The sequence below is a fragment of the Vanacampus margaritifer genome, chromosome 7, assembly GCF_051991255.1.
Source record: "Vanacampus margaritifer isolate UIUO_Vmar chromosome 7, RoL_Vmar_1.0, whole genome shotgun sequence".
Classification (NCBI taxonomy): Eukaryota; Metazoa; Chordata; class Actinopteri; order Syngnathiformes; family Syngnathidae; genus Vanacampus; species Vanacampus margaritifer.
This window is the reverse complement of record NC_135438.1, coordinates 5,212,721-5,224,475: the sequence shown is the minus strand read 5'-3', so window position 1 is coordinate 5,224,475 and position 11,755 is coordinate 5,212,721. Positions and strand designations below refer to the sequence as shown.

General features: G+C 39.2%; 1 protein-coding gene across 9 annotated transcripts in view; it reads right to left on the bottom strand.

The window, feature by feature from the left end:
- Positions 1-67: 67 nt before the first annotated feature.
- Positions 68-11,755, bottom strand: part of inpp4b (inositol polyphosphate-4-phosphatase type II B) — a 144,188-nt gene continuing 132,500 nt past the window's right edge. For 7 of the 9 annotated variants that reach the window (XM_077571764.1, XM_077571763.1, XM_077571760.1 and 4 more), the window contains 8 exons: positions 11,563-11,738; positions 9,857-9,980; positions 9,623-9,749; positions 9,387-9,527; positions 8,034-8,131; positions 7,832-7,944; positions 6,940-7,094; positions 4,071-4,260 (listed from right to left, as the gene is read on the bottom strand). In XM_077571764.1, coding sequence (XP_077427890.1) covers positions 4,086-4,260; positions 6,940-7,094; positions 7,832-7,944; positions 8,034-8,131; positions 9,387-9,527; positions 9,623-9,749; positions 9,857-9,980; positions 11,563-11,738 — 1,109 coding nt within the window. In that variant the 3' untranslated portion in view covers positions 4,071-4,085. Of the gene's footprint in view, positions 394-4,070; positions 4,261-6,939; positions 7,095-7,831; positions 7,945-8,033; positions 8,132-9,386; positions 9,528-9,622; positions 9,750-9,856; positions 9,981-11,562; positions 11,739-11,755 lie in introns of those variants that run through there. The other 2 variants (XM_077571762.1, XM_077571761.1) reach the window with 2 other exon arrangements.

Sequence of the window (11,755 nt, the reverse complement as noted above, 5' to 3'; positions counted from 1 at the left end):
TCGGTTAACGGCATTTCCATTCATTTTAATGAGGAGAGATTCCGACTTATAAGGACATGACAAGCAAATGGAAAGACGGTTTTATTTGCTCAATGCAAGAAAAGACATTTTGTACAAAACGGGTCAATGTAGAAAAAAATAAATATTTGTAGCACAATATTACAAAATGACAAATGGAGCTGCTCATGGGATGTCTGGACCGGATTGTACCTTATCAGTGAACAAGCAGGCGGCAAATCATCAACAAAGACAGGAAGCGGTCAAGTGTCCACTTTTCCGTACGAGCCCTCGGGCGGCCGATAAAACTTTGGGAAAACCATCAGCTGCAACATGTTGAAGGCGTACTTCCTGCAGCCGATGTTCTTCTCCACGTTGTCCATGCGGCAGCCTTCTCTGACGGCCAAATGCAACAGCAGTTACGACAATTTATTTTTTTTTAAAATTCAAGTCAAAATGTGCTTCCGAGGTCTTACGTAGTTTTGCTGCAAGTAAGATTTGGTATTTATACTTTTGAAAACCATGCGATTAAACTAAAATAGACGGCTTTCATTTCATGATTGTGCTAGAGCTGGAACTAGAGCTGTTAAAAGATTACATTTTTTATTTATTTATTTAATTATTTATTTATTTATTTTATTCAATTTTTTTTTCAGATTAATCACATCTTGGAATTCTGATTAATCACGATTAATCGCTTCATTAGAAAGTCTTATTTTTATCAACTTTTACCCCCGCCAAATGTTATGAGGACGTCTTCCACATTTTTAGTACAAAAAAAAAAAATACTACAATACTTTTTACAATTATTTTTAATTCAATTAGAGCAAATTTCCTGATAAAAATATTTATAGTTAAAAATAAGTAAGAAAATACTATACAAGTACGTATACCATTGGACATTACTGCTATTTGGCTCTTTATGTCTTAAAAAAAAAAAGCACAATAATTTTATAATTGACAAAAATTGAATACATGTTTTCTGCAGGATGCGGTGCATTCAAATTCTTTCATTTTCTAAATTCAGTATATATCTATCAATAAAACATACCTGAATATGAAGTGAGAAAATAATATACAACATTGCTATATAATTTCGCTGAATATAATGATGATGATTACGGGTTGTTTGTTTTGAAAATGATATAAATTTTGGGGGTAAAAACCAAACAATGATATGATTTTTATTTTAAGTGTCCTGTGCCAAGGAGATCCTGTTTAACACTCCCCAATAAAAACGCCACTTCTTTGTCCACAATAAAGAGAACAAGCCTCAAGTAGTGTTAGCGAGCAATTTTGAGGGTGCGGCGTTAGCATGAGCTTATTAACTCATTCACTGGCATTGACGGCTATAGACGACAAAAAATCCTTTGAACTATTTCTATTAGTTTAACATTTTTTCCCACTTTTGTTCACAAGAGTACGAAAACCTAGAAAAAAATTATTGTACATTTAGAACAGATATAAAATTTGTGATTAATCGTGAGTTAATTGAAGTCATACAATTACAATTAAAAAAAAATTAATCGCCTGACGCGATTGAAAAAAGAGAGAAAAGATTACTAAAAATTGGGGGCGTCAGGCGATTAAAAATTTTAATCGTAATTAATCGCATGACTTCACTAGTTAACTCACAATTAATCAAAATTGTTAAATCTGTTCTAAATGTAGAATAAACAAATCTAGGTTTTCATACTATTGTTAACAAAAGTGGAAAAAAAAAACTAATAGAAATAGTTCAAATGAATTTTTGACGTCTATAGCCGTCAATGGTAGTGAATGGGTTAAAAAACAAAGTCCACTTGGAAAGTGAGGTGAAGGATGACGCCAACTTCTCACATTTCCTCACCTGCACATTTCCCCAAATCACAAGTCTGCTGATAAGAACCCTGCCCTTTTTATGTCGCCCTATTAAACATGAATAGTTTGTCTGGTACGACGTGGCGCAGCTCCAAAAAAAACTTGAATGCAAGGTTCCCGCAACAGGAGGTCACCGAGCAGGTAAATTCTGCCTTAAGGGAAACTTCACTTGCATGTTACCGGATTCCCCCCCCCACCCCCCCAAATTTTATTTCAAACATGTATATAAAGAAAAAGACAGACTGATTACAAAAGAACACGTGCAAAGACAAAATATACAAAAGATATCAAACAACATTAAAGCAACATAAAGTTTGAGCTCGACATTTACACATACATGTTCGAAAAGGAGTAGGAAGAAGCGTAAACTTAAGTTACACAATAAATAGTAGGTATGTATAGTAAATATAATAAAAAATAGTTTTCAATGAAAGCACTTCTTCTTCCCTATACTTTTTTTTACTGCCTCTCTGAAAACGTATTTTCAGTATTGCCCGGCAGTAAATTATGTCTAGCTTTATACACCAACTGTATTTGACAGTTTTAGATTGTAGAAACAGTGTAAGTCTTCTTCTTGATTTCTTCCAGCCTAAGTTTGTCCAAACACAAAGTTGTTCCGTCCAAATATTCCATTTTGTCGGTGATATCCAGCAGACTGTCGCAGACTTTGATCCAGCATCCAAGATCAGGATCCAGAACTCGCTGGCAGTCGTCGGGAGAAAACCAAGACGAAGTTCCAGGATGTTTACGTGGCGGCAGCGACACGCGAGCGTGCTATGGGAAAGGTGGACCTTACCACTCGGAAACTCCTAATTACCACTTTAGTTCTGTTGATGTGCTTTTGTTGTTATTGCAAAAACAAACACAAAACAAATCACATATACTCTTTGCTCGTATAACCGAACAATTACGGCAAATAATGTGTTGTAAAGGACAGGACTTTGAATTGTGTATGCTACGTAATTGTGTAGATTCTAAAACAACCTGCTAGCGGACGTTAACGTCCTTATAATAATTAATATTTCTTGCCGTTCCTTGCTGAAAAGTTCTCTCAACTCGGGTATCAAAATAAATTCCCAGTTGTCCAGTAGAAAATACGACATCACGTGTACAATTTTCTACACATGTGCTATTTACCATCATTTTGATAGCGTCATCGCGATTGAAGCTAAGCTAACAATGTAGGTTAGCAAAAAAGTTGCTTTTGAGTTAGCACAGGCTTAATGCTAACAACAGGCAGTTAGTCAAAATGAATGTTTAAATGCTCATGTCGGTTTTTAGTTCAAGTTAGTGAGCAGAAAAAGAATGACATCATTATGATGTTGATTCCAGAGGTGGGTAGTACCGTAATAACTCTGTTACTTGAGTAACATTTTGAAAAAATGTACTGTACTTCTAAGGGTAGTTTCACCCCAAAATACTTTTGACTTTTACTTGAGTAGATGTGTGATGAAGTAACGCTACTCGTACTCCGCTCTTTTGGGCTTCATTAGAGTCGTTACCCGCCGTCCCATTCATACATTAGATTTTCCGTATTTTCAGGTAAGCGCCGCACGCTTGATTGACTGTGAGGGAAGCATTTTGGCGGACACTAGTCATGTGACGTTCACGAACGAATCGAGTCTTCTGAACGGCTCTTCAATGTGTCTTTCTAGAGACCGCTCATTGCGCATGCCTGCTTTAGTTAAAACACAACAAGCTCAAAAAGTTATTTTTTATTTGATGATTTAAATATGCCAGCATTAGCACCGAATTTGATCTTTTTGTCTGTCTGATGTGATGACCTTGTTTAAAAAAATAAAAATAAAATCTGACATCATGTTGACTTGAGTTGAGTTTTCAGCAAATACTTTTTTACTTGTATTTGAGTGATTTCTTTGATGACTACTTTTTACTTTTACTTGAGTAATATTATTTTTGAAGTAAAACTACTCTTACTTGAGTACCATTTTTGGCTACTCTACGCACCTCTGGTTGATTCATATTGAACATTTCATCAATAGTGAGAAGACCAGCAGGGACATACATACACACTACTGAAAAGCTCTCACACCCGACACTTCTGAAACACACACAAATGCTCATCCTCATCATTCATGCGGTAAAATAGAACAAAAGTTCTCAAAGTGAAACCCACGTTTCAGCGGTGCGTGGGAGTGTTAAGAAGAAAAATGGCGAGCACGGACGCCGAAAGAGAGCGAGCGAAGGCGTGGTAGTTGTCAGCAGCTTTATTGATACTTTGCCAGCAGAAAAACCAGACTTAAAATGAGCCAGACGACCAGCAGGTGGGAGCTGACGAGCAGCAGGGCGATGGGGTAAAAGTGACGCGACGTGGGTTTGCTCTCGGCCGCCGCGCCCGCCTCGGGGTCCTCCCAGCGGCCCAACTCTCCGTGGGACAGCCGGCTGAGGGAGGGCGGGAAGGACGGACGCCGCCGACCCCCACCCCGATCGCGGGCAGAGAGAGAGAGCCAAACAAGGCAGGTTAGTGAGAGGCTTTTATCCCGGGTTGATGAAGACGACGAGGGAGCGAGCGAGGGTGCTGAGGGACGTGGCGTGGTAGAAATGAGAGGAAATGGAGGAATGTGGCGTGGATGGGAGAAGGCGGCATGCAGGAACTTCACGACCTACCAACTCCATTCCTACACCGGTTTCAGGTTAAAACTTATTCTACCTCAAATTATAAACCTGGTATTGAAGGGGAAGTCAAACCCAATTTTTGGGGACGATAATATGTTCATGCAGCCCTACTAGTCTAATATTATGAATGAATATGAGTTAAGCAGCAAAATCCAGCCATTTTGATTCAGCTCAGGGGGGCGGCCATTTTGCAACTTGCCCGTCAAGTGAAAATGACATCACAGTTCTCGGCTAACAACCAATCGCAGCTCAGCTTCAGAAAACAGGTGAGGTGAGGTTGATTGTTGCCTGAGCAACTGTGATGTCATCTCCAGCTGACAGCAAGTAGCAAAATGGCCGCCCCCCTGAGCTGGATCAAAACGGCAAAAAAAAAAAAAAAAATCATATTCCACAAATGTAATATTAATCAGAATATCATGTTTAGGCTAGCGAGGTCACATATAACATATTATGGTTAAGAAATGTTTAAGGTCGACTTAAAAAGAGAGAGTGAGAAACTGGTTTCCCCACATCATTGAACACCTGCTACAGGTAGACGAGAGTTACCTCAGAGTCAATTGCTAGTCCGACAGTGTACAGCACATCAAGCCTTTGAGGGACAGCAACGGATGTCTTATTGTACCACGCCCAGTGCAACATGAGTTGCATCTGAGAGCACAGGTGTTGCAGAATCCGCATTGGCCGTGGAGGTTGTGGATGCCGCGCACGGCGAAACGCCAACCAGTCGAGCAGGTCTTCATCACTGACCTACTTTGTTTATATCACCATGTTTTGAGAGGTTTGTTTGGGATATTTACCGGAAAGCATGCGACGGGGGTCAAAAGCGCATTCCAGCATGCCGAGCGTACATCAACACAAGTCAAAAAGCAAAACAAACAATTTGGTTTTCATCCCTCTAATCTCTCCATTTGGATGTTTGTATTATTTGGAAACTTTGGATGAACCTGAACGGTCGTAATAATGAAGTTGTTTTGTTGTTGTTGGGTGGTGTTTGGGTCGTGTATCCATGGAAACGTGTGTGTGTGTGTGTGTGTGTGTGTGTGTGTGTGTGTGTGTGTGTGTGTGTGTGTGTGGTGATTGAGGAATGTGACAAGCAGGGTGGGGTGTATGAACACAAATGTAACTCATGTTAAAGGGTCAGTTCAACTAAATTAATTCAAGCTTACTTTCATCAAGTGGCTCATATTGCAAATTTTAACTCACAAGTTAAACAGACAGCAAAAAAAAAAAAATAATAAAAAAAAAAGGAAGAAGAAAACATTCCCGTGTTGGCTCGTAATTTGGAAAAGTGCAACTTGATCATAAATCAAGGTACCATTGTACTGTATACATTTGCATGATGCTTATTAGTACGTAGGAATGAGTAAACAGACCTCCAAAAAGGATGCAATGTGCATACCAGGCCAGTAGGTGGCAAAGTCAAAATCTCCTTTCGAATGAGTAATTTTCACTTCAATAAATTTTCCTTCTGGATGATAAAACTAAATCATCTCCGTCTATTTGTATTTTCAAAAAATGTATGAAAGCACAATTATTGGAAAAATATATATAGCACAAGGTCATGTCATTGAATTATTTTGTTTAATTGTTACATCAAAGGCGTCTTCACTGCTTGCTGTCATTTATTTTGTGTTGATAATTTTTTCTGTGTCGATCAGGAGCAGATATCATAAGTTTGACTTCTTTCTGTTCCCTTTCATTTCTTTTACAAAGATTGAAATAACGTTTTTGAATTGAATTGAAAATGGCCTCCACTCTCTTCACCGACATGTTGAGCAGATGTTCAAACAGCTTTCGACAAAAAATGGCTTTGGCAAAGTCACATGATTAAGATTACTGTGTAATGAGGACATTGGACCATCATAACCGAGTGTTTAAAGTCCAAATCTCTTAATGGAGTGTAAGAAGAGAACAAAAAGCCTTATTTGGCAAGTACAATGTAGATAAAAAAAATAAATGAAAAAAAATTTTTTTTCATAAAAAACTACGTCTTGTAAATTTTGGATTGCACAAATTACCTGCAGGAAGTTTGTTCATGTCTGATCCCTCGGAAATGGTCCCAAATTCCGAAAAGTTCCACAATCAAAATGGCTGACTAGGTGTGCATGTCACACTGTAGGTTGGATTTTGTGTCAATCCGATGCGCTGTTTACTGGATGCTAATATTTTGTACCGCTTTTGTGCTCCTACCACACCTTATGATGAAAACCCCAAACTTTTGCAATTAAGTGTCATTCATCGGCCTGCTACTGTACAAAATGTTATATAATGATGAACTTTTATGAGCAATACATATAAATTGAATGGTTATTTAGTTTTAGAATGGCCCAAAAAAACAAAAGTCGCTGGCTAGAAATTGGTCTCAGGTGATTTAGCTGAAATGACCCCTTGACCTGGGCTGATTTGATTTTTTATTTTTTTTTGTGATGTGTTTGCAGGCCTTACCTCCGCATACAGTCCAGCGCGCGGATGAAGAAGTCCTTGCTGAGCTGGTGCTCGTCGCGCAGCAGGGCGCACTGCTCCAGCGTTACCGACATGGACGTTCGGTCTTTGGCACTTTTGCAGCTGGTGAACCTGATGCCGTTCAGACGTCGGCAAATCTGAACACATATCGGGAAATAAATAGGGTTGAACTCATCTGCTCCCCAAAACGTATAAATATGTTTAGATTACCATGCTCCCAAAGACGCATTTATACGTTTTAAAAAATAAAATAAATAAAAATAAATAAATTTTTTATTGCGCATACGGAATGCATTGATGCAGCCTCTGAACTGAATAGAATGCTTTAAGCAATGGTAGTTATTACAAAAATGGCCAGCAGGTGGCATCAGAGTATAAGAGATCAACCAGGCCCATGTTGCAAAAAGCTATTTTTACCCAGATTCAAAACTTAGCTATATTTTAATACTAATTGCTGCAAAAACATAAACAGATAGAAATATACGTATTTTCCTGATGAAAGAAGAGACTAATCTTTCTTTCGGCAGGTTCCATGTTTTTATAGCAATAGAACACAATAATCAGTCAAAATCCAGTTGGGGTTGCTTCAGTGGAAATGGCTGGGAGTGAATGAGTTCATTGCTAAACCAGGGTATACCTTTTGAGCTCAAGGGCTACATTTAGCAAAGCACTACATTTTTGTCTAAATAAAGCTAATCAACACAGTTTCTTGGCACCAACATGTCACAAGATGTCAGACCATCCTCCATTTTTCAGCGGATATCGGGTCTGTAAACACAATCCAATGATGTTTTCCGGGCAGCACTGGAATTTTTGTTTACACGTCCGAGTGGGAAATTTACGTTCCCTGAAGTCGGAGTGAATCGGTGCTCACCGCCGCAGCGCTCCACAGAATCTCCACATTCTTCCTCCGCTTAGCAACTACATTCTGGCCCAGGTTTTCAAGTAGTTCCTTGATGTCGGTCTGGCTTTGGAAAGACGGTAGACCTGTTTTACATGACACCGGAGGAAAAAGCAGCGAGAATGAGACTTTTTTTCACGCCGCACGTTGGTGATCGCGACCGGGGCCAACTCACATTCACGTGGCACCTTTTCGCTCAACGCTTTGTAATAAGACTCCAGCGTTTCAAAGTTCTTCTGGTTGATCCTCTCCTGAAGAGAAATGTCTCCAAACCTGCAGAAGCCATTAGACAGCGTGTCAGGCTTTTTATCTGTGGTTTTCAAACTGGGGTCGGGTCAGGGGTCGGTGAGCTGTAGCTTGCAATCAATTACAATGTGATATTATAGTGTATATAAACATCTGCATAGATACATATCTTCATAATAACATAATTGCTCATGCTTTTAAGTTTTTGTAAAACAGGAAAAAACAACTATCAATTCAATCTTTGAAGATTGCCGTGACTTTTGTTGATTGTAATTAAAAAGAAATGACTAACAATTAAGCTATTATGCTAATGATATGTTGACATGCGCACCAATAAATTAAACAAGCCAATACAAATATAAATATACCGGTGGAAAAAATTAAAAAGAGTAAAAAAATAAATAAATAGAGATGAATAAAACATCGCTGGACAGGACCCATTTTGGTATTTTTACCATTTTCATTTCCTATCAATAAATACTCAATTTCAATCAATCAAATTCTTTATGAAGCGCATTTCATGCACAAGGCAGACTAAATATGCTTTACCATGATAAAAAAATAAATAAACAAATAAAATACAAGCAATAGAAAAAGTTAAGAGAATTTCATTTAAAATCAGAAAGTGGCTCAAAGCGACAATATTTGTACTGTATTGTATTGTGAGGGGTTGTTCTCATTTTACTCAAAATGGTAAAATTATGAAAAAAAAAAAGATTTTGTAGTGTTCCCAAAGCTGTATACTGTATAGAAGGGGCACAGATTGTGCCTTGTTTTTTTCCCCTCCCTCCATCCTTATGTTTTCTTATTTTTCATCTCAGAAACCTGGGACGTTAATTTAGCAAACCACCAGGCTTCCCATTCTGTCTCCCCTCTGTAGGTCATTTTTATTTTTTCTCGGATAGCTTGTGAATGAGAAGACAAACTTGTGTGTTTTTATATACTTGGCCAATAAATCTGATTCTGATATGATGCAATGCAATGTTTTGAAAGTAGAGTTTGAAGTTGCTTATCGAGTTTGGACCCCCGTGGATGAGCTCATAATGCTAATGCTAATTAGCTTTCAGTCCATCACTATGCGTTACTTTGGCTTTTTTACATCTGTTTCTTAATTTAATCTGATGTGAAGTCATAAAGCAGTTACTCCTTCATACTTTAATTAAATACTTTTTTTCCCCCCAAGATTATACTCCCTAGGTAAGAGAAAAAAATGTTCCTTAGTTGTAACAGTTGTATTTTTGAAATGCAACAACTGAAATATGACTTTCTTGTGATTGCCGACCTCTCGGCGATGGTTTGCTGCTCGTTGATGCCCACGTTAAAAAGCACCGGAAACACGCGCAGAGGCCGGCCCTCCTTGATTTCCTCCGGCATGTTCTGGAAGGCGGGGCCTGGCAGCGGGACCTCCACGGTGAAGTGGTCCCTGAGCACAATCACAAGGCTCGAGTTAAGCCCGGAGACTTTTGTAAGCAGCTGTCATCATGGATTGACACGGTCTTCCGCTTTTCAAAGTCTCACCGTCGGCCTCGCACCACAGGCTGAAGGTCACTGAGGTGGTCCGTCCTGGCCTGGGTGACCTTGAACACGACCCGCTGGAGGTCCGAAACGCCCACCTCCATGTCCTCCAGCATGCCGATCTCTTCGCCTTGGGACGGTTGCCGGGCGACGTTAGCATGATGAACCAGCAAAAAAACCCCAAGACTGGACTACACTGTGGTTTTGTTGAATTGCAGTTTCAAAGTGCAAACTCACTGTAGGTGCTGAGCAGGCTTTCAAACTGGGCCACCAGGCCGACCAGGTGGAGTTGCCTCAGGAAGACTTTGTCCTGCATTCCTGCGTACAGGCGCATGACGAAACCGCACGACAACACTGCCAGCTGGGAAAGACAAACACGTGTTTTAGTCATGTGTTGTCACTTAAAATGCCTTTGTTATTGCTGTTTGACATTCGTCTTTCCAATGAACACAAAGACGATGGACGACTGCCAGCACACTTTGAGTTTCTCTCGTTTTGTCTCTCTCTCTCTCTCTTTTTGTCTTTCTTTCACTCTCCCCTCGCTTTCCCTCCCTTTCTTTCTCCTATCTCTCTTTTTCCTCTCTCTCTCCTCTCCCTTTTTTCCCTCTCTCTCTCCCTTTCTTCCTCCTCTCTCTCTCCCCTCCTCTTCTCCCTCCTCTCTTACTCCTTCTCCCTCCCTCTCTCCCCTTTTCCCTCTCCTACCTTCTTTCCCTCTCTCAACTCTCTCTCTAACTTCCTTTCTCCCTTCTCTCTATGTGTCCTTCTCTCTCTCTCCCTTCTACTCGTTCTCATCTCTCTCTCTCTCTCTCTCTCTCTCTCTCTCTCTCTCTCTCTCTCTCTCTCTCTCTCTCTCTCTCTCTCTCTCTCTCTCTCTCTCTCTCTCTCTCTCTCCTCTCTCTCTCTCTCTCTCTCTCTCTCTCTCTCTCTCTCTCTCTCTCTCTCATCTCTCTCTCTCTCTCTCTCTCCTCTCTCTCTCTCTCTCTCACTCTCTCTCTCTCTCTCTCTCTCTCTCATGTGCTGGTAAGCACACTGCTTCTACAGTTGAAGACCATTGCGTGATATAAAATGCAATAAAAACAGAATACAGCAAATCTGATCTTGAACTTGGATTGAAGAGCGAAGATGCAGGCCACGAGGAGCAAAGGAGCGTGTGCATGACTCGTGAAAAATGACTGAGGTGGAGGTCAGTTCAAAGCAGTTTTTATTTATTTACATCCATTTTTATTTCGTTTATCCATCATCCACTATCCTTCGTTCATGTTTTGTTTATTTGATAAGCACTTCATTTTATTCATGTTTAGTTTAATAGACATACGTCTATTTTTTTTTTTTACTTGTGCTTAATTTATCTGAATTTGTTTGTATTCACATTTAATTTAATTTCAGTTTAAAATTTTTGTGTTTATATCAATTTAAACTTAATTTAATTAAATTTACATTTTCTTCCCTTGTCAGGCCAACAAAATTTGTCACATTTTCTTTAATGCTATTAAATCAAACATTGTCAATTCATTATCATAATTATTCCTCAAATTTACACCTTTACATCCATTGTGCTTGATTTGATATTTTTTATTTAATTTGAATCCATTTTATACATACGATTCATGTTTTAATTGAACTACATTTATTTTATACATCCCAAGTTATTTTATTCATATCGATTTAATTTCCATCCATTTCATTTTATTTCATTCATTTAAAATGTTACATTTTATTGTATTCATGTTTTATTTGTATTTTAAATAAACTCACATGCATTTTGAAATACTCTAATTAAATTCAATGAATGCATTTTATTTTTTTTCGTTATCTTTTGCAAACCAACACATATCCTGTAATTTAATTGAATCAATATTACATTGTATTATTTTTTTATATTCTTCCATTAATATTATTGTCGTTGTATATGTAGTAGTATGATAGTCGTATTTTGGACTTACAGCTTGACTGAAGACGACGTCCCTCCTCTGCTGCAGAAGGAATCCCTGCGGGATGCTGCAGGCGGCCTCCTGCAGGAGCACAAAGGTGACGGCTCTCTTGGCCTTGTCCACCACTTGTGTCACGCACTCCTTCAACCTGGCCACCAGGGGGCACAGCTGCTCCCGCCAGTCACCTGCTGTGGCATCGGGAAAA